The 22,877-nt window shown below is 44.3% G+C and overlaps 1 protein-coding gene across 1 annotated transcript in view; it reads right to left on the reverse strand.

Moving 5' to 3' along the window:
• GLI3 (GLI family zinc finger 3) overlaps window positions 1-22,877 on the reverse strand; it is a 324,180-nt gene that overhangs the window by 81,852 nt on the left and 219,451 nt on the right. Inside the window, exons 4-6 of the mRNA XM_045286286.1 lie at window positions 15,374-15,579; window positions 11,553-11,699; window positions 5,195-5,396 (exon numbers count right to left, since the gene is read on the reverse strand). Of these exons, the coding sequence (XP_045142221.1) occupies window positions 5,195-5,396; window positions 11,553-11,699; window positions 15,374-15,579 (555 nt within the window). The remainder of the gene's footprint in view (window positions 1-5,194; window positions 5,397-11,552; window positions 11,700-15,373; window positions 15,580-22,877) is intronic.

Genomic DNA, 22,877 nt, shown 5'->3' on the forward strand with positions numbered 1-22,877 from the left:
TTAGCCTCACAGAAATTGGACTTGGGTGATGCTGACATGAAGTTTGATTTCCTTTCCCCCTTGTAAAGCTAGAGGACATTAGACACTGTCATCCAGGGACACAGGTAAGGCTTGTGAGGGTACCTCCTGAGAAAGTCCACCCAGCTCACATAGTGGTTTGGGAGGGGATCTGCTGGGCGAGTTAAAGACAAAGCGGAGAGGTCATCGCAGAAGGTTACGATGGTGACTTTTGGGGGAATTCCATAGGGGTAACTCAGACACAGGATGATCACCAGGGCTTAGAATGAGTAAGTTTTAAGAACATTTGAAACTGTACTGGTGAGTTAATAGCCAAGTTAAGCTGAGAGTATCTGTCTGTACCTGCTCATTACTGGAGGGTGTCAAGGGCTGTGTTAGGAGATGTTTCTGGGGAAGCCTTTCCCTCTCCACTCTACAACCCCGACCTTGCTCCTTTCAGCCCTCTTGTTCCCCAGACTCAGAGAATATTTAAAAGAGACAAGATTAAAGTCCCATTGGAGATGCTACAATGCAGAGGGGGCCACCTTCTTTGAGGAAGGGTGAGAGAGAAGGAAGGCCCATCTTCAGAAGTATACAGATAGATGGTAGATATGATTTTTAAAAATAGCTTCACAGTTGGATATATTTGTTTAATGTTTTCTAAGATTTTATAGCAATCTTTATAGCTCACAAGAACTGAGCTTAAAAATCACATTAGCTTACTTAATCTCTCTTATTTTGTATCTGCCCTCTGGGTGCATCTAACAGTATATTATTTACATTGACTATAACTTTCAGAATGAGAGAAGTACTCATCTGTCACCACATCTTTATAAAGGGGACAATTCTAATTACTCACCCAAACCCCCAAGCAATCAAGCTCACTGCCATGGGATGGACTCCGTTTCACAGGTACCCTCCCTATACAGGGTTTCGGAGGCTGTAAGTCTTCAAAGGGTCAGACAGTTTCATTTTTCTCCCGAGGAGCTGCTGGGGGGTTTTGAGCCCCACCTGTGGTCAGCAGTCTGATACGTAACCTAACGCCACCTGTGCTTGGTAATGCATGCACCCTAACAACATTCACGGATGTACTGCGCAGCAAGAGTAAGCAGTAGACAGCCTTGCCTCTGGAGCTGGCTTTCTAAGGCAGGGAAGTACATAGCAAAATAGTAAGAACTGAGTAAGGGGATTTTAAATTGTACAAAATGCTACTACCAGCCTCGAGAGCCACATTCAAATTGGGACGATGGTGAAATGAGTTCCTCTCTGTGACCTTTTGCCTAGGTTCTACAGAAAAACGGCTCTTAAATCCTGAGGAGTTACCTTTTAATCTAGTTTTTATCCTTGAGGGCTTGTTAGTTTTGCTCAGGCAGGACTGACAATACCTGGGGAAATGATAAACAACTTGGTCTCTGCCTGGCCCTTGCCTCTAGCCACCGCTGTGATGGTAGGCTCCTTGCAATGATTGGTCGATACACGATGCGGATGATATGCGTTACAGCTCAGCCCTGACTCCTAGCCAATGATGTGCCTGAAGAGAGAGGATCAGCCAGGTAATGCCTTTGGTGGAAAGGTCATGCATTCCTTAAAGATGATGAAATGTTTATCGATAAGAGCAACCCACCCAAAAGCAGGTTTTCAAAAAGAAAGACCAGAACAGCAAGAAGTAGTGGAAGGAAGAAAGCACAAAGATTAAGCAGAGAGAAAAAGATGAGGCAGGAAGTTCCTAAAAATGCTCAAACACTGGGCCCCAGGACTGTAATAATAGCAGCAGCTGCAGGTCCATAAGGGACCCAGTGGCAGAACTAGTAGTGACAGATGATAGGGCCAACAAGTGGAGAGAACTGTGTCACATTAGGAAGGTAATCTCTGCCTAAATGCTTCCTGAATTGTGGCCTGTTGATCCTGATCCCAAGCTGTACTGTGTTCCATAATAAACCAGTTAATTCTAAGTATACCAGTAAATTCTGGGTGGCCATTGCAGCAGACTATTCTAAAGAGTGCTTCCAGAGGAGCAGAAGTGCTGAACAGGTTGAAGTGTAGCGTGATGTTTGACCTCTACCTCATGGAGATAAGCCTTGGGTTGATCTTGGTTCACATTATCCCTCTGAAGTTAGACAGGTTTAGGTGACACTCTTAATTATAACCACCGTATTAGTGGCATATATGTGAAGGACAAAGATCATTCTTAGGAAACTGTACACATAACTTTGAACATCGAGTGACATCTTTCGACACTTACATAGCATAATTACCCAGTGAAGTCTCAATACTGTTTTCATTGTTAGCTGCTGCCCAGCAAGCGCCAAGGAGAATGGAGAGAAATGTTGCCCAGACATATGCCATGCTCATGACTGGTTGAACATGGACCATTGAGATCCACAGGGTTTCACTGGCTGGGTGTTAGAAGTATTCCCAGGTCATATTTTCTAGTCCATCTTAGTTTGGAAGCTCCGCTGAAACCAGGTTAGTCACTGCAGTAGACAGGCCTCCACCGGTGGGGGGGAGGTGGCTGTGCCTGCCCAGCTGTGCACTGGCTGGAAATGAGTGCAAAGCTCTCACATGGAAAGGGCAACTCTGCAACTGAACCACTATGGTTGGCAGATAGAGGAGCTCACAGGGAAGGTCCTCCTCTAAACCCTTTGGAGACTGGACCATATCAATACAGCTGTGAAGGCAGCAAGACTGAAGATGGGTTAAGAGGAAAAATAATGAACCCTGTGGGAATCATCCGTGTGTGCGCCCACTCACACTTCTACTACTTTTTGGTGCAACTTCCAGTTCCGCCATGGACCAGTTAAATAATTTCAGCCAAAGGAGATACATGAAATGAATGGCTGTCCAGAACAGCATAGATATTCACCAGACAGAGTGCAAGGGACAGCAAGGCCGGGCTTCTGAGACTGGTACACTCTCCACAAGCTAGACTTGGGGGACAATGGCTTAGCTCTTCCCCTGGATGAATATTCCAGGGTCCTTTTACCCAAAACTTCACCCATGTATCGGGATCATCATCTTGCAATGCAGGCCCATGTCAAGCCCTTACAAACTGATTTTTAATTAGAGGGTATCTTATTATCTGTATTTTACAGATATGAAAATTGAACCTCAGAGAGCCCAAGGGTAAGAAGACGTTCACAACTGGTGAGTTATGCAAAACTAGAATCTGACTAGTATCATGTTCAACTCCGAGACCTACTTGCAAAGTTGATACATCAAGATGATTCTTACGGTGACCCTGTGCTACGCAGAGTAGAACGGCCCCATGGGGTCTCTTGGTGGTCACATAGACACGAGCAGGTTGTCAGGCCTTTCGTTCGACTGTACCGCTCAGGGAAGAACCCAACTCACCGTCATCGAGTCGATTCCGAGCCACGGCAACTCCACAGACGGGAGGGAACTGCCTCTGTGTGTTGCCGAGATTATAAATCCTTAGAGGAAGAAACAGCCTCCCCTTATTCCTGTGGAATCGCCGGCGGGTTTTGAACCAATGACCTTGTGGTTAGCAGCCCACCTCGTACCCCACTGCACCACTAGGCTCAAACTGCTCATCTTTTGGTGACCTGTTTCCATTTGCACTAACTTACTACAATGGTGAATTTCTAAGCACATCCGGAGAGTCCATCTCTACATGCTGACCTTGCAAACTGAGTGTTTGCTTCATCTCACGGTCAGCAATGTTATCGAACACACGAAGCCAAGAAGAATGGCTGTAAATGTCATCATATCAAAAATGGTACATTGATAGTCAATGTGTATATATTCACTTTGATGATGTGACAGATTAAAACATCAAGTTTTATTGTTATACATGAGAGTTAAAGCCTAACCTTATTGACAAGGAACATCAGTTGATAACTGAATTAAGAAAAGAATTAAAATTTTAATAGAGAATCTTAAGGAAAAAGCCATGGGATTTACTAGTTCTAGTAAAGATGGGCATGTTACTACTTGTAACAGTTTCATTTTCAGGATGGTTCACGTCTTCATTAACGTGAACGCCCATCAGGAAGGCCCATCCATTAGAAACTCAACACTATTTAGAGAAAGAAAAAATAAATGTTAGTCATTAAAGATCAAGGTAGGGAAAACAGCCTCGAATATGGCCTTTCAAAGGAGTCATCAGTGGTTTACAAAACTACAGTTCAAACAGATTGTTAGTAACTGAATTATGGGAACACTGCTGAAAACACAAGAGGCTTTGAGAGCTTCGGTTCATAACCGAGGTAGATTAACTAAGCAACTAGAATACTAGCTAACTTTAAGCATTTAACTAGCTCAGTTAAAAAAGAAATAAATGATTAGAAGATAAATATATAAAACTACAGAAAATGTTTCATTGATTTACTTTTATTTGCTATATCTTGAGACTAATCCAAGTTTATTTATTAATAATGAGATTGTATGTTAAAAATGCAGGCAAAAGGCTGAGCTGAAGCCTTTGCGTACAAGTTAAGACAAAATACATTTGTTTAAAGGCAGTATCAAAATGAATTCACATATAGATCAAAATGAATTCCCATATAGATAGCAAAGGAGTCTGGTGAAAATAGAGCTCCTTCAAATTCAGCGAACAATACTCCACAGAAAAAAAAGGATCTAGTCCTTGGCCAGATTTCCCCTGATCATGATGCCTTCCCATGTCATCTGCGTTTATTGCCATTAGGAAAAAGGCCCGCTCTCACTCTCGTTCATAGTCCCTGCCCATGTCCCCCATCTATTGATGGGAACCGCTGTTTAACAAGACACGTGGCATGAGTGGTCTTGCTTATTTCTGCTCCTGCTCTGTGCTACCTGTCACCCCACTGGGCATGAAATCCCTTTTCCTTAAGGGAGAGTTATTCTTGGTGAGAGAAGACAAGGATAAGATGGGACATACTCACTTTCTCTAAGAAGTGGAACTCATCATAAATGAGGAACAGCTCTTCTCGTGTATGGCCTCCCAACTAAAATCTGCCAAACCAAATCAAACCCCCACCACCACCACCATGACCCTCTCCCCAACCCCCCAGTCCCCACTCTCACTAATCAGCTGTGCAATTTGTCATCATGATATTGGACCCATGTCAAGCGCAGAGACAGTGCTAGTGTCGCATTCTTCCTTACCGCGTCAGTCCTGCATGTGGCTGCCTACAGGTGCAGGGGAGCGCTGACACTTCATTAGCAAAACACATAATGGATTCAGGAGGATACATACCTGATTGCACTTGCAGATAAGTGGCCATAGGAGCCACTTGCTGAAGAGCTGCTACGGGAATTATTGAGAATTGTGACCAACGAGTTGGGAGATGTCCTTATCATGGTCTGAAGGTCAAAGCTATGATCGGACAGTGGTGATATGGACAGGGTACGCTTCCGGCTTGGCCTGGCTGACAGCCTGGGGCTGGGGAATCTGGCGCCTGTTATATAAACAAAACACAACCTCATTACCTGCCGTTGTATTCACTACCTGTTATTTATTGCTCCTCGCTTGCTCCGAGGGAGTGAAGGATAAGAAGCCAGCAACCAGCAGTGACAAGCGCCTCTCCTCCCACTTGTGATCCACTAGCGACGATTGAGGAAATTAGGGAGAAATATTTATCTTCCAGGGACTTACCTCAGGGGAGCTCTGTTTATTAATGTGCAGGCAAAATGATAAATTGCTAAACAAAAGAGAAAGACTTTTATGTGTTACCCCTCTCATTTCTAGTGATTTATGAATCTGACGGCTGCGTAGATATTCCCATCATTAATTCACCACAAGCGACCAAGGCAGTGATGTTCCCACAGTTACAAAACAACCCCTCCCCCGTCCCATCTCCGACACACACCATTTTAAAGCAATGAGCCAAGGGGAGAAAGTATCCTGAGATAGAAAATTCAGCTTAGTGGTGCCTCCATTCCTCATGATTTGTGGAGTTATCAGGATCCACGGTATACTGAAGCTAAACTAAAACACAAGTAATTAAGTACCCTGAATCAGTGGTTCTCAATCAGGGATGTTCAAACTCCCTGGCCCCCCAAGGGGCATTGATCTGGAGATATTTTGGATTTTTAGCAAAATTCAGGAAAAGCTACTGGCACCTAGAGGGCAAGGCTGGCTATGATGTTCCATATCCAAGACACAGAACATTCCCTTTCCCCCAAGCAACAGATACATATCTGGGCCCAAATAATAGAGATTCAGAAACCCTGCCCTAAATTCCCTACAATCTTAAGAACATGAATCTCAAAAGATCTTCAAAATCTTTGATTTCCTACAATACAGTGGTAGGGAGAGGGTTGGTGAGTAAAGATACACATGAAGCTAAAAAATAAAACAAAATCTTGGATGTTGTTTTTAGATTTTTCAAGCTAGGAGACGAAGATGATATCCAGTGTGCTTCTAAGGCACTTTACTCTCCTCACTGCCATCGTGTCAGTGCCAACTCAAAGCGACCCTAAAGGGCAGGATAGAACTCTCCCTGTGAGTTTCCAAGATTGTCTCTTCGCCGGAGTAGAAAGCCCTTTCTCCTCACGTCTCCTTAGCATCTTGCTTCTCTAGGCAGAAGGTTGCAGCACGGAAGTCTAACCTGGAAGTAGGTACTGTACACACAGATGCGTGATGACTGGCTGCCACCATTTTTACCTGAAGAGTTAGAAAAGAGATGTCCACCTGCATTTGATTTGGTAGATACTAGGGACTTCGAGTTAGGTCTATGGATGAAGGTGGCTCATAGGTCTGATCTCGCCCTCCCCACCCCCACCCCCGAGTCACAGTTATATTGACAGTCATCAAATTAATGCTCAACGAGTGATGAGAACCTAATTCCACTAGGTAAGAAGAAAATGAAGGGATTCTACTTCATAACAGGGGTACACCTGCATATAGTGCCAGGGCTAATTCATGGTACCCAGGAAACTGAAGGAGAAAGTAGGCATTATTGGTATACAAAGAAAACACACCAGGCAATTGGTCTCAGAAATGTCACTGGAGATGTAACTCTTGAGAAGAAATGGGCTTCAACCTACGACTTTAACTCCGTATACCAGAGACCTTCCCCGAGGGCCTGTGGGTCACGACCGCTTTGGGGTTCGAAAGACCTTTTCACCGGGGAGGGGTCGCCCGATTCCTAACAGTAGCAAAATTACAGGGATGAAGTAGCAATGGAAATAATTGCATGGTTGGGGGATCACCACAACACGAGGCACTGTATTAAAGGGTCGCAGCATTAGGAAGGTGGAGAACCACTGCTCTAGGGAAAGACATCGTGACTGATGTAGTAGAGTCAGGGGGCGGGGGGTGAGGAAAATCTTCAATGGGATGAGCTGATATAACGGGCTGCAGTAATGGGTCAAACACAGTCATGACTGAGGATGGCACAGGGACAGGCAGTGTTTTATTCTGTTGTCCACTGGATCCCTATGAGTTAGCATGAACTCAACAACAACACGCTTTGGTCACTTAGGAAAATGTAAGAGAAAAGTGTGAAATGCCTTAGAGTTCATTTAAAAAAACCAAACCAATCCAGAATTTAGTCAGTGAGATTTCACCCAGCGTATAAACCTACCAAGCAATTTCAAAAATTTATTTCAGGCATATTTAAAATGAACTGTTTCATTTAGAGGAGTTTCGAAACCACTTATTTTAGGGCATACTAGTACCAAAACAACCACCACTAATACGGGCCTCTCGTTCACTAGTTAAATCAGTATGTACCTTTATGATGAAACCTGCCTTTAATATATATGTTTCACATTTACTCACTGGGAGAGCTTGATTTCAGTAAAGAGGTTTCTCAGTTGAGAAATACACTCTACTTCCTAACAACCCTGAAACAAGCCATATTTATCGTCAATGCCCAGAGAATCCTGGGCGGTAACCTTTTCCAAGGGGAGTCAGTGACCACTGCGGAGTGCTAAATAACAGCATACTCAAGACAAAGCTGACCCCTGGAGTAGCTATTATTTTAAACCACTAACCAGCAGTGACACAAGAGATAAGGAGGCCATCTGATGCTATAAACCACCAGAGGCTTTATCCCCCCACATGTCATCCAAAGACGGAGCCCAATGGCTTCCAAGACTCTGCTCTGATTTAACTCCACTTCCACCAATATAAATAGTGTGGCTTCTAGGGCCCTAATTCTTTTAAGGATCACTTGCTCTTATGTCCTTTAAGGTCACTGTAGACCCAAACAGTCTAATGAGAGCAATAAATGGCCTTTTTGATTCTAACATTCTCCCCAGTCATCTGGCTGAAACTGGTGTGCCTGATGGTGGTACATTTAAGTCATAGATTCGTCTGAATCTAGTTCATCCAGGTTTCTAACATTACAGAATCCCATCTTGGCATTGCCAGCGCAGGTGTGAATCCACTATGCTGTTTTTAGCTGCCATCAAGGCAGCTCCTAAAAGGTGGTGACCCTGTGCCATTGGGACAAAACGCTGCCGGCTGTGGACTAAATCATTGTGATCCCCGGGGTTTTCTTTGGCTGCTTTTTGGAGGCAGGCCTTCCTTCTCAGTCCAGGTGAGTTGGAAAGCTCGAGTAAAACCTCTGCGGCATCAGAGAAACGTGCAAGCTTCGCTGACAGATGGGCATTGGCAGTGAGAGGCTCAGAATCATCTCCTGTAAGTTCAATCGAGTCATAATTTCCTGTCTTTAAATGCTATTTCAATGGTCGTAGTGCAGTTTTCCAAAGTGGGCGATATCCAGTACCTTGGGGGGCAGTGGAACAATGGCGCGGGATGGGGTGGGGGGGGGTTGCTACAAAGCCAGATGCCTACATTCCATCCTGATCTATGAGAAACAAGTTTTAAGTGCCAGGCAGCTGCTGAGTAATTTTTTTTTCCCCCAGAGAGGAGGCGGTAAGTCAAATAAGTTTGGGAATCTCTGTCATAGAGGGAAGGAATGGAATGCTTTCAGTGCCTTCCAACTGATCAATATTCTCATCTGAAAGCGCCCCGGTAGTGCTGTCAGGTAAGCATTGAACTACAACCCCAGGATGGCAGTTCAAACTCACTAGCTGCTCTAGAGGAGAAGGATGTGCTATCTGCTCCTGTTAAAAGTTACAGTCTCAGAAACCCACAGATTGATGAGAGCCAGACTGGATGCAAGGGCAGCAAGTTATAGGGTAATCCCTAGTAACTGAGCAAGGGCCTTGCATGCTACTTTTCAGGACGGAAACGTGGGGATCCTTGGTAGAAAGCTGTTGTGTGCAAGGGAAGCATTTTCAAATCAGCTGGAAAAAAAGTGTCTTAATTCTCCACTGATGATACTGCCTCGTTCTTAAATACAAGCCAGAGCACTTTTCTTGTTCCCAAACAGATCTGTCTAATCTGGCTTCCTCCGGCTAATTGTTTTGTTTCTCTATGCTAATAAAAAATTCTGACAAAGAAAAAGGAGGTTTCTTTTTATGTGATGAATGATAGGACATCTAAATTCCTACTTAATGACACTCAATTTACCATATATTCAGGCAAATTAAAATTCCTTTAATTAGTTTTTACAAAGTAAAAGGGTAGCTTCATCCTTTATTTAGATAAAAACCGCCACTGCCTGACTACACACATTTTCATCAAATGGGGAAGGTAATGTGGGCTGACCTCCCAAGAATACTCTCTTATTTTAATTCTTTATTTGCAGATTTTTACATAATTCATTTGCATAATAACACTGAACTTCCTCCCCCCCCCCAACAATCCCTAATTGAAAAGTGGTTACCATGGATCTGAAATGTAAACTTTCTAACCTACAAAGGCAAACAACAAACTACTGCAGAAGATATAACACATTTCCTGTGCTTTGTACGTGCTAACGATTTCCCCAGTGGAAACACATAGTATGCTCCCATCTACTAAGAGAGAGGAGTTATTAATCCATGGTAGGAAAGAGGCTATAGAACCAGGGGAGTCTTTTTTGACTCATGGTAATGCCATGTGTGTCAGAGAAGACCTGTGTTCCATAGGGTTTCCGTTGGCTGAGCTTTCAGAAATACATCACTCGGCATTTCTTTGATTTATAGCTGGGTATGTCAGAAGTATACTCAGGGACTCCTAAAAAGGCTAATACAGCCATTATTCTAATCACAAAGTGCTAGAGTGGATGGGTAAGCCATCTATATGCTCAGCTAATAACTCTAACAACCACACGTTGGAGATACAAGTCCGCCCAAAGGCACTTCCGTAAAAAACAAAACAGTGATCTGCTTCTAAACTGCCAATCACTGAAAACCCTACGGGACACAGTTTTACTCCCACACACGTGGATCACCAAGAGTCGGGACCAACTCAATGTCAAGTGACGGTGGTGATAAGAGGGCTAACAACAGCATCCCCTTTGTGACGGAGGGATTCCAGTCAACTGCAGGCAGAAAAGCACATGCTACTGATAAACAAATAGTATTGGTTGCTACTAGTAAACGAACAGTATTCAAACATAAGCCTTTCTCAAGTCAGGTGGTTATCAGTCGAATGACACGGGCCTTCAATGACACATGACTTGAATGATATTGTAGGTTCCCATGCGGGCATGTTGCAAGCAGATGTCTGCTTAAAGGATCTGAATAAATGAGACCTCTTGGATGCTGGAAGGTGATGACTAGAGGCTACGTTTCTGTACGTCTGGATAAATCATAAGCGTTGTTGTGCTCCTCGCGGCTGTGGAGTCAGTCTGTGACTCAGGGCAACCCCATGCACCACAGGAGGAAACGCTGCCTTGTTCTGCACCATCTCCACGACTGGCTACCCAGCAGCCATTGGGATCCACAGACCGGCACTGACGGATTTTCAGAAGCAGATTGCTCGACTAGATTATTTCCAGTTCATCTTAATCTGAAACCAGTCGAGCTTCATAACAACCAACACACGAGCCTCCACTGGTGGAAGCTGTGCATGAGGTGTGCTGATTGAGAAGTGAGCCTGCACCACGGCATGGAAAGCAAGAACTCTAAGTCTTGAAGGATCCAAAACTAATACATTAAATAATTCCACTTTCTTTCACGACCCTGTACTCCAGGAAAGTAGTGACATCAGATTTGGAAATTTTTGCTTTATTTTTCCCACTCCTGGATGTAACCAATCTGTCTTACGTATTCAATAGATACCCCCCCCCACAAAAAAAAAAAAAACAGTGAAAAATTCATTTAGTATAAAGAAAACAGTTGAGACAAAATGTCATCTAATGTAAATAATATCAAACCAAGGATAGGGTTTGTTTTTTTTTAAAGATTAATTTTAAATTAATTCAAAGTTAAAAAAATTAATTAAAAGTCAATCACATAGTAAATCCATTCCCTTTTTTCATTATTAAGACAACAGGCAGAATAGCAGTTTGATCAGGGCGCTTCCAAAAGCCCATAGAAAGATGTTATTATCTTTTAATTCTATTTGTACATAAACTTTTTGACACTCTAGACAGGAAATCCTATGCTGGACCCATCAGTTTAGGGACTTTTACCAGAGTACTAAGTAGTAGGGGTTCCTCCTCTTGCTCGGGTTTAAAAAACCAGATAATCAGCCCAGCTCTGTATGCCCCGCCATTCGGTGAAAGAGCATCGACCATCCCACAGACCGGAGAGCACTGGCCGGCACTTACTGTCCATGGCATGGAGGTACTCCAGGTGGACGGCGCCGGCCCCCGCGGTGGCGGCTGAGGGAAGGATGTCTGCATAGGGGCTGCGCTGACCTGTCAGCAGCGCCATCTGGTGATAGTATTCCGCTGGGCTGACTCCAGCATGGGGGGCTGGAAAAGGAGGTACAGTGAAGAGTCAGAAGAAGGTCAAGAAGATGCTGTTCTTCACATCTCCCCAAACCCACGAGCCACACCGCCGCACGATGCTTCTCCCAGCCTGGCCAAGCTTCCCTCCTGCAGCTTGGGCTTTTCCAGAAGCCTCCTGGGAAAAGAACTTTCATTGGAAAAGAGAACTAGAGGAAAGGACTTTTAGCAACTAGAAAACATAATTGTTCAAGTTTGCTTAGAGAAACCAATGCACACAGGTATGTAACTTAGAGAAACCAATGCACACTGGTACGTAACTTAGAGAAACCAATGCACACAGGTACGTAACTTAGAGAAACCAATGCACACTGGTACGTAACTTAGAGAAACCAATGCACACAGGTACGTAACTTAGAGAAACCAATGCACACAGGTACGTAACTTAGAGAAATCAATGCACACAGGTACGTAACTTAGAGAAACCAATGCACACAGCTACGTAACTTAGAGAAACCAATGCACACTGGTACGTAACTTAGAGAAACCAATGCACACAGGTACGTAACTTAGAGAAACCAATGCACACAGCTACGTAACTTGCGCCCCTGAAACAACGCAATGAAACAGCTTGTTATTTCAAGTCAGTGTACGTTCACGTTTATTTCAAGAGCTGATAACTTGGCTGGCTTTGCGGGCTTACTTATAACATACGCCTATGGCTCTTAAAAAGAGTCCCCTCTTCAGAACACAGGAGGAGCCTGGTTTAGCACCACGGCTTTAATAATACGCGACTGCAATTGTATGCTCCATCATTTAAAAGCTTGTTTATTGCTTTGAAAAATTTCTTTATCCCCATTACAAACTCAAAAAGAACATATCCGTCTGAAGCAATTTACTAGCAAGCCAGCTTGATAAGAGCTGAGACAGTCAATGGTTTCTACCTGCTCATCTGTGAGTACCAGCAGGCAAGCTATTCTAGAAGTTCTGAGGGTGAACTCCAGATTCAGGAAGACCCAGGTTCCAATCCAAGCTCCCCCACTTGGCAGCTGTATGCAGTTGTTGGGAACAAGAAATAAAATAATGCACCTGAACTGATTGCTGTTTTTGGTGTGTGCCATTGAGTCAATTCTGATGCAGAGAAAGAGTAGACAGTTTCTAAGACTGTAAATCTCAATGGGGACAGACACAAGTCTTATCTCCCATGAAGCGGCTGATGGGTTTGAACCACTGACCTTTTAGTTAGTAGCTTAGTGCTAACCAGCAGGCTACGAAGGCTGTATGATAAAAGCTTAGGACACACTAAGAATCATTAAAACAATATAAAACGTATTATACAGAAATATATATATACTTCAGCCATAGGGTTGTGTATGTTTTATTCCCACATACTTTATAGAAAATGAAATAATAGACTCAAAGAGAGAAACAGTAAAGACACTACTTATTCAGTCATCTTCCTAGACTGTTAAAAAGAAATGGCAGGCAGGCTTCTCGGTGTAGATGCACAAAAGGAACCACTTTCCAGTGGGCCAACCAAAGTCCGGTGAGTCGGGCACAATGCCACGCCCACAGCTAGCTGCACTGCCCCAGTTCACGACTGCCTCTCTGTTCATGAGTGGAGACCACGCTCCTTTCTTCCCGGGTAGACTCAAATCCACCTCAGCAGGACTAGCCGAGTTTTCATTTCAAAATGTGAATCTTGCTCAACTGCCAAAACTTCTATTCAAGTCTAGTCACTGCTCTGAACTAGAAAGGAAAAAAAAAGAGTGCGAAGCGTACTTGAGGACAGCTATTCCCAGAAGGACCGTTCAGTCCAGCAGAGTGCTGGATGTGAGTTTGGTGCACAGTGTTCTCCACATAAATCCTTCCCACGACGAGTGAGTCTGGTGGGGCGCTGAGGGAGACCTCGCCGTACACACTAACTGGCTGTAGGAATTGGTCCATATGGCGAACAGGGGCAGTGCACCAAACACATCAATCACGCTGCTTCAGTGAAAGAGCACACGGCGCTTCTCTTTGCCCACAAACAGGCACCGTCCATCATGTGGTACACACAACTCGTAAACCACTGCCTGCCATTAACAAAGCTCAAGTAGTGGGTTATGCACTGAGCAGTTAAGTGCAAGTGTAAGGTCAGCGGTTCAAACACAGCAGCCATAGAAAGATGAGGTTGTCTGCTTCTGTAAAGATTTTGTTGTTGTTGTTAAAGTCAGGAAACTCCCTGAGTAGAAATCGACTGGAAGGCAGTGCGTTTTCCCTTTCTGTTTGGAATGCCGGAACCTCCGTTCCAGTTATGACAAATTGCGGGGAAATGAATTGTGCGGCTGTCATCAGGTGGGAAATGCTTTTCCTGAATCAAAGTGACAGTTTGTAACTTGATAGTCTAGGGATACCCAGCTCCACTTAGAAAGAATCACGTGAAAAGGAATCAATTGGGAGCCCAAAAGAACCAACCAGAATTTGATCTTTGAGATCCTAAAACAAGCAACGTCGTAGTACAGAATGGAAAGTCCTCTTCACTTCCTATTCTCGTCGCATCCCACTCCTGGTTTGCATCTGGCACCAGTCAGCGTCCTCGTGTTTTCTAATGGGGCTCAGCACTGCCGTCACCTGGGTCTTCTCAGAAGTGGGAAATCATGGGTCCCATCCAGATCCAGTCAAGGCAGAAACACATTTTAACAGAACCCAGTTGCCCTCGTGGCAGGGTGGGTTAAGGGTTGGGCAACTAACTGTCAGGTTGTGGGTTCACACCTATCAGCAGCTCTGTGGGCGAAAGACTGCCTACTCCCAGAGAGAGGTACAGTCTCAGACTCCCTGAAAAGGGTCGTCAGTATGAGTCCGAATTGACTTGAGAGCAGAGGGTTTGGTTTCTGGTTTATCAGCAAGCACATGATAGGTTGTGCTATCGCACCTGTATGTAAATGTGCCTCTCGTACAAACAGAAGCTGGACAAAATGCTCAGCCTTCACATGCACATTGGATAAGGGGTGCCTGGGCTGGTCTAAACTCATGTGGAGCAGCTGAACAGAAGGGTGGCTGAGAGCAAGCACTGACGAGTCCATGGAGCCTGGCTCATTCCTTCCTCTGCAGCACTTACTAGCCACTGGACAAACTGTTTGCAAGTTACTTGACTGCTCTGCAGATTACTATCCTCCCCTAAAAACAGAGAAACCAGCATGAATCATGTTCATCCCAGCAAGCAGTCGCTTCTGAGTTAACAATGCCTCATGTGACCTTCGTGTGTCAGCAGACCTGCTGCTCCATACGGGTTCCAGTGGCTGGTTTTTTAGAAATTGGTTGCCAGATCTTCGAACTTCCAACCTTCCGGCTAGAAGTCAAGTGCACTCTATCTGTCCCAACCAAGGGCGGCATCAAGCCCCGACTCATGGAGAACCCATGTGTGATACAGTAGAACTGCTCTGCAGGGTATTCTTGCAAGTAACCTTTATCAAAGCAGGGCACCAGACCCTTCCTTCTTTGAACAGCCAGGCTGCTAGCTACCCATCTGTACCACCCAAGTTCTCCACTAACCTCTGAGAAGTTGCCCCCTCCAGATGAAATCAGGCATCTACGGCCTGCATAACAACATGGCAGCTACTCAGTACACATTAAACAGACTGCCTCGCATGTCTCGGGCGAGGTGGGCAGGTACGCGGCGGTGATACAATTTCTGGAAAGAGAGGTGGCTGGAGACTCACCGTCAGTGGGGCTCAGGCCCCGCGCTGCTGAGATCATTGACAGCGAAGGGCTGCTGTGCAGGGAGCGGATGTAGTCCATGTACGGGTTAATGTAGGGGTGCGGCGGCGTGAACGGGGACTCTGAGGCTGCAGTGGGGTTCCGGTGTGGAGAGATCCTAATGAAGGGGAGGTCTGAGTACGTTGGGCTACTTGATAAAGCAGAAGGCCTGGGTAGAAAGAAAGCCAGACAAAAACAGTTTGCATGAGACAAACACCACCATGAGCCGAGGCTTTCTGAAAGAAAAGCTCTAGGATTTCAAGAGAACATCTTGGGACAGGCATGTCCATTTCCAATATTATTCCACCAAGCACATGGTGACATAATGCAGGTAAAATGTGGCTAGGCAATTATTTGGGCGAAGAGAATTGACACTGGAGAAATGTCATGCAACTGAATACAGGAAACTAAACGTCAGCTTTTGGCTTCCTTCATGAGAGAAATATTTCAAGAAAATAGGCATTCGAGCTTAAGGTAGTTACTGCAACTCTGTTTTCCATTTGGCCCGATATTTAAAAAGTCCTCATTTCTTACTTACCTCTTAGCCATCATGGTGCTGTACTTAAAAAGAAAGAAAAAATACAATCCCCCACGTGTCTGGTCTGCAAGTCTGACCATTCATAACAAAGAAATGAACTGTGTACGTCTGTAAGAAATATGAAGGCAGAAACCACCCATCCCCACACTTTACTGCTAAGAGTCTCAGGCTGAGAGTAAAACCAATGTTACAGATCTGAGCGTCGGTTTTTGGGAGGCAGCTGCTTCTCTTCTCTGTGAAGCAGGACTTGGAATAAGCTTACTGCTCGCTCACTCTAGCTTTTCTATGGCTTCTTGATTAGCCAGCTTCAGAGAACAATCAGTAAGTAACTCAGGGTTGGAAAGTTAGAAAAGACTGGTTTCAATCAAGCCAGTTATAAAGACCTAAGGCTAGCCAGAATGTAGGCTTTGGGCTACTGAGAATAATCCATTGAAATAAAAAGTAATTAATTAATTTTTTAAAAAACCACACACATCACCACTACCACCACCACCACCACTCCCTGTTACGATACCCTGATCTGTTTTGGGGGATTTCTGCCCACCCTGAAGTCCCCGGGGCAGTCATTTCTAGAAAGGCTGAGATGTGTACAGCTACCTCAGGGTCTTGCTCCTACTCTGAAAGCAGGTGTTTTGTGTGGATAATCCAGTGACCTGGCTGGGACAGGCTAACTACACGTGCTCCATTCACAGAGGGAGCCCGGTCATGAAAAGGAGAGGCGGTGAGAGAGACAGATCGACCCGAGAACAGCATATTCCTCTTATGCCCCTGGCTTAGCAGTGAAATGAAAAGGCAGGGGAAGCACATTTCCTCCCCGGCCCCTCCCAGAGCAAAGGCACGCTGACGGCCGGCCTCTGGCCCCCATCACCCTGTCAGAATATAATCTTGGTAGAAGCCAGTTCCACTAAGTGCACAGCTCAGGCCCTGAAATAAATGAAACCAAAGATCAGATAATGAATTTTCTCTCAGTAGAAAATAAAAGAGGTTGAAATATGGGGGCAGAGGATTTTCTCACTTGCTCCTTTTTCGTCTTTCATTTTGAACTTTAAAAACCCAGGGGGAAGGGGAGATGGAGAAAAATGAGTCTTTTATTGTTATTTTTAAATCAGATGCTGCTACTTTGGGTAACGTAAAAAGAAAAATCCAGAGTTTTCTAAAACTACGTGTGGGAAGAATGAGAAGTTGCCCATAAAAAACCACTCTACGTCTCCCAAAGAACTTGGGACGTTCCCAGCCCTCAGAAACCAATACAACGGCTTATGTTTAAATAGATATCAGCCTAAGCCTATGAATCTATCCTCTATTTCAGCTCTTTGCTACAACACAAGTGCCCCGTAATGATGGGGACCATCCCCTAAGATTCACTGTACCATCTTGGTTGCTCTGGAGCAGGGGCCTCACACGTTTTAAACCAGGGCCAGTTCACTGTCCCTCAGACCCGTTGGAGGGCCGGACTCTAGTTAAAAAAAAAAACAAACTCTGAACAAATTCCTATGCACACTGCACATATCTTATTTTGAAGTAAAAAAACAAATGGGCAAAAACACCAAGCGGGCCAGAAAAATGTCCTCGGCAGGCCCATGTGGCGGGCAGGCCGTAGTTTGAGGATGCTTGCTTTAGAGGGTACAGAGGCTACGCAAATTCATTAACCAAGAAGAAAATCAACCCTCCTAATAGGATTCAAAGGTAGTCAGCACCCACTTATCTGTGCAGATATGCTGAGAGCCCAGCACAGCAGAAACACAGAGGACAAATTTCAGCCAGCCTCAGAGATGACCCCCCAACCAGAGCAGTAGTGGTTCAGAGGTAGCACTTGCTTCCTCCGAACCGGAACCCCGAGTTCCATTCCTGATCAATGTATCTCATGTGCAGCCCCCTTGTCTGTCAGTAGAGGCTGTGGGCTGTGAGGTCGCTGAACGGGTTTCAGCAGATAGTGAAGTCCGGAAGAAAGTCCAGAGATCTGCCTTCTGACAGCTACCCAAACCAAAGCCCTCCACATCACAGCGGTTTGATTGGTTTGTGCATGAGCTGGGGGTCGGCTGACTCCAAAGCAGTTAGCAGCAGCAAGATAAGCTTTTGAGGAATCCTAGAAAAACGAAGAATGAACAATATGAAGGAGAAGGCAATGCCATTTCTAATTTGTTTTGTCAATTTAATGGGGAAAAAAATCCCGAACCCATTTTTTTTTAAGTTCAGCTTGGAGAAAAAGTAGTAAGAAATGTTCCTAGAAAGCTAGATTCTATTTCAAAGCGCCGTGCATGTAAAAACTAATCCGCATCTAGGAAAACATAAAAATTAGAGGGCTCAGGTTTGGACAGCCATGAATTCCAAAAACAGCCAAGGAACCTAGAAGATCAGGCCGGCCGTTTGCAAAAATACGTGTACATCTGATGTCAACATTGGTGCTTTCACTCTACTTTGCCTACTTTTCCTAAAGGAGTCCGCTGTTAGGTGGTGCACTGGTAAGGGCAATGACAGAGTGATGAACAATGTCTACCCCAGGGTGCTGTAGAAGAAAGGTGGGGTGATCTGCCGTTGCAAAAAGCAACCATTGAAAACCCCGTTGAGCACAGTTCAACTCTGAGGCATTGGGTTCATTATGAGTCAGAGGGTTCTCGGTTTTCATCGCCTCAAAGGGACATAAGCTACCTATTAATGCTTCTGATGAGTAAGTACATAACCGAGACCTGTTCATGCACATCCTTGCTGGCAGGGGCACGAAGGGTCTCTCTCTCTCTCATTTATACACCAGTAAGAAACACATCTGGAAAGATTTCCCCAGGATTTGGGGGGAAAAGGTCTAGAAAATGTATCCCCACTATCATTAAGGTGACTCATAGTGACCCTGTAGGACCTGACCCTATAGGACCTATAGGGTTCTCCTGCGGAGCAGCAAGTGATTTCGAACGTCTGACCTTGTGGTTAGCAACCCAAATCGGAATAAACTCAATGGCATGGGGTATCATTAACGTGGGGAGCCCTGGTGATGCAGCTGGTTAAATGCTGGACAATCAGTAGTTTAAACCATGCTACTTCTCTGCACGAGAGAGATAAGGCAGTTGGTCAACTTCTGTGAAGAATTCAGCCTTGTAAACCCTATGGGGAAGCTGTACTCTGTTCTATTCTCGAAGGCAATGGGAATTATAAATGTAATGAGTCATATTCATGTGTGTCCTTTACAGAGAGATGATGGCAACTCCTTGCCATGGGAACAAGTATTTCCAGACAGAGTGATTGAGACAGTTTAAAAACATGAATACAAATAAGAAAATCTGTGAGCTGATATTCACTGTCTGAAAGATACACGCCACTAGTAATCACAGGCCATCCAGACCCAGCACACGGATAGCACACGGTTTCCTAAGCAGTGCGTTCCAGCATCAAAGCAGAGATATAGGAAAGAATGTGGATTCTGTACTCTCTCTCCATTGCCTGACAAGTCCAGTGGGGAAACTCTCTCACTGAGTGTCTTGAGGAGTTATCGTATGTAAATCCACATGTGCTCAGTTTTTGTCAGGTCAGGGCTGATGGAAACCCTGTGTACATCAGAATGAAATGCTGCCAGGGCCCGCGCTATCCCCAGGAGAAGGAGGAATTGGCGCACGGTGAGAGATAGGATCTTCACTTCAGAAGCAGATCAGAAGGTCTTTCTAGTCCAGCCTAGTTGGGAAGCTCTGTGAAAACCTGTTCCGTATCAGAGAGACACGTAAACCACCACTGATGTATGGGTAGTGTCTGTGCATAAGGTGCAAATCCAGGTCTTCTGGTGAAATTTTATATAAATGCACACACATGATTACATTTATGTACAGAAAACCGCATTGCTACAAAGTCATATAAACTTTCACTAAGCAAAAATAGACAAATAGGAAGCTACCATTTCTCGAAATATCCTGTAAGTCTATACACCTCTAAAGGCACGGATTCCATCGCTTGAGCCCTTCCTTAAAGAATTCCCCACTCTTCACACCACATCAAAACATCATTTTGGTAGCCCAAAGGGGCGTAAATCACCTTCTTTTAATTTTTTTTTTCTTTTAAGTTTGGAGAGCAAAAGGAAGCCTCAGGGGGCAAGATCAGGCTCTTAGTGGGGAGGGAGTAGTTTCCCGGGAAAACCTCTGTAGGACAGCCCTTGCCACGCTTGAAGAAAGAGCTAGTCATTGTCAGGATGGACCACAGTTTCAGGCACAACTTGGCTCGTCGTTTCCCCACCACAGCAGTTTTCAATCATCGTAAAACTCTCTTAGGAAGCCCGGTGAGTGCCCTGTTTCCTCTGAGACAACCGGTCCACAGTATGACTTTTGAATACCCAAAACTAGTTGTCATCATTTTCTGCGTTGACCATTCTGCCTTGGATTTAACTGCCCCAGCCGATCCCTGCAGACGCCGCTGTTTTGATTGCATTGTTTTGGGAGCCACCTTGATGAGACAAGTGCCTTACTGAGTAAACTTGAGCAGAGATAAGCATACAAATGCTTTTTTTGGAATAAATCTACACGTGTATATATAAACTAGAGCCCTAAAAGTAAGACTTTTTGACTGCACCTTGATGATCTGCATATTGTATTCATATACTCTACCTTTAATACATACTTATACAAAGATGGACACATATTAACCAACAACAAGCGAGCCCACTATACTGTAAACCTATACAGGGTTCCCAGGGCAGTAAAATGTTAGGAAAGGAGATAGCCTCATCTTTCTACTGCTGAGTGGCTGGTAAGTTTGAACCGCTGACCTTATGGTTAGCAATCTTACCTGGCAGAGTCACCAAAGCTTCACACACATGTAAGGAATGGCAAAAACAGCAGAGCATGTGACTTTCAGATACTGAACGATCAGACACTTCTCCATTATAGGGCTCTGTTCACCTACCAAATTGTGACCCCAATATACTTTCTTGATTTCCCAGAACCCACTTAATCAAAATCTTAAAATCATGTGGCATAGTTAAGAAGGTGACCTTAGTCATTAAACACATGGGTTTTAAAGAGGAGGATTCATAATTGACTCGATGGCCATGGTTGGATGGATTCGGATGCCCATGATCTTCCAAACCAAACCCTACAAACTCTCCTCTCAGACCCAGAGATGCCCAAACCGCTGGCGGTTGCCTGCCTGCAGGGTCTGGCTGAGGGTCTGAGCTGCTCCACTGAACTAACACTTGTACCTGGTTCATGTCCTCCAGGTCCCAGCATCCCCACCCCAGGATAGTGTCCCCTCTATTTGCGCCCTGCCATCTCTCAAGATGACCGACTATCATTCTATTGACCAAATCGCCCAGTGGATAAATAATATAAAATTTCTGATGAAAAAAGAGGTAGGACTTATTTTGACGTTTGATATAATAAAAGGGGTTTTGTTGTTCAGCTGTTTGTGAAAGCAATTTGACTTCATATTAATTTTTTCATAAGGTTATGGAAAGAGAAACATTTTTCAGCAGCACAGTTTGATAAACTTAAAAATAAAAAAACATATTGCAGAGGAAAACTGGGCTTCCAAGTTAGAACAAAATATTATTACATAATCTAATTTGTTACTGCCTTTTCATCTATCTTATTGGGTTACTAAAATGCCAAGATTAAAATCACAGTGTTTAATCACTTGCATTACCGATTATGAAAGCATTAAACAAGGTTTATATGCCGGATTATTGCAATTTATTTTCACATGGCTCAGAACACTAGAAACACCACTTGCATCTTTGCAGGAGTGCCCTAACTACCAAAAAGAATGAAGTATGTTGATCTTTTGAATAACAAGTTGATTTGCTTGTCATTACTTGTTTTTGTTTTGTTTTTTAAAATAGCAAATAAATACTCTTCCTGATAAGAAAGCAATGGCCCAAGAGAAAACAAAGCTGCCTGGTTACCCCTTACAATGCACTTTAACGAATAAATGATTCAATAAGCACGAAGTTGTAATAAGCCTAAATGTTGACATGAAAACTTGCTTTCAGCATAGGAAAATAAAACATATGGCTAGGATGAATACATGAGAAACTTAAGAATGTGCAATTTCAAAGTCTTTTCTGTTCCTCTATTCTAGGACAGATAACTTCCAGAATCCCCCTGTGGCTGTGAAAGGTACGGTTGGGTGGGTTACTGTCCACTGACCACACCCTGAGTATCACAGACAGGGCTGGCAGTAAGATCTGTTGGATTTCTGATGGGCGTAGGCATCTTTCCCGATGAGCTACCCAGATTCTGCCGTCAGAACCCCTCCCGACATTCACTAGCTCTCAGAGGCTTTACCAAAGAATCTTGGTGGTGCAGACATGGCACAATGGAAGTTCCACAAACTGAAAGGTGATGGTTGTGGTCAGACTGTACAATGGGAGGAGGTAAATGTGGCAATCTAGCCCTTTAAAGATTTATAGCCTCGGACACTTGGTGTTATGAATAGTTAGGTCCCCAGGCTATTACCTCGAAGACTGGAGCAAGGTACAAATTCACCCAGGAGACTGGTGATCTACTTCTGAGAGATCACCAGATCAACAACCAAGCCCACCACCATCTAGTCAATTCTGACTCAAGACCCTATAGAGCAGTGGTTCTCAACCTGTGGGTCATGACCCCCTTTACAGGGGTCACCGGATACGAAACAGTAGCAAAATGACAGTCATGAAGTAGCAACGAAAATACTTTTATGGTTGGGGTCACCACAACACGAGGAATTGTATTATAGGGTTGCGGCATTAGGAAGGTTGAGAACCACTGCTATAGAGGGTTTACCAGAGCAGATAGCCTCATCTTTCTCCTAAGGAATGGTTGCTGGGTTTGAACCACCAACCTTGCAGTGAGCAGCCCAATATTCATTCAATTTAAAACCGGAACTCAAATACCTACCAAAAACAGAATGGAAAAAGAATGCATCCAGTGGAATACTGAAGAGCCAGGGAAAGAAATGAACTAGAACTCTCTGCT

This window comes from Echinops telfairi, unplaced genomic scaffold, assembly GCF_000313985.2.
Source record: "Echinops telfairi isolate 266 unplaced genomic scaffold, ASM31398v2 ScPeMD7_7;HRSCAF=31, whole genome shotgun sequence".
In the NCBI taxonomy this organism is placed as follows: domain Eukaryota; kingdom Metazoa; phylum Chordata; class Mammalia; order Afrosoricida; family Tenrecidae; genus Echinops; species Echinops telfairi.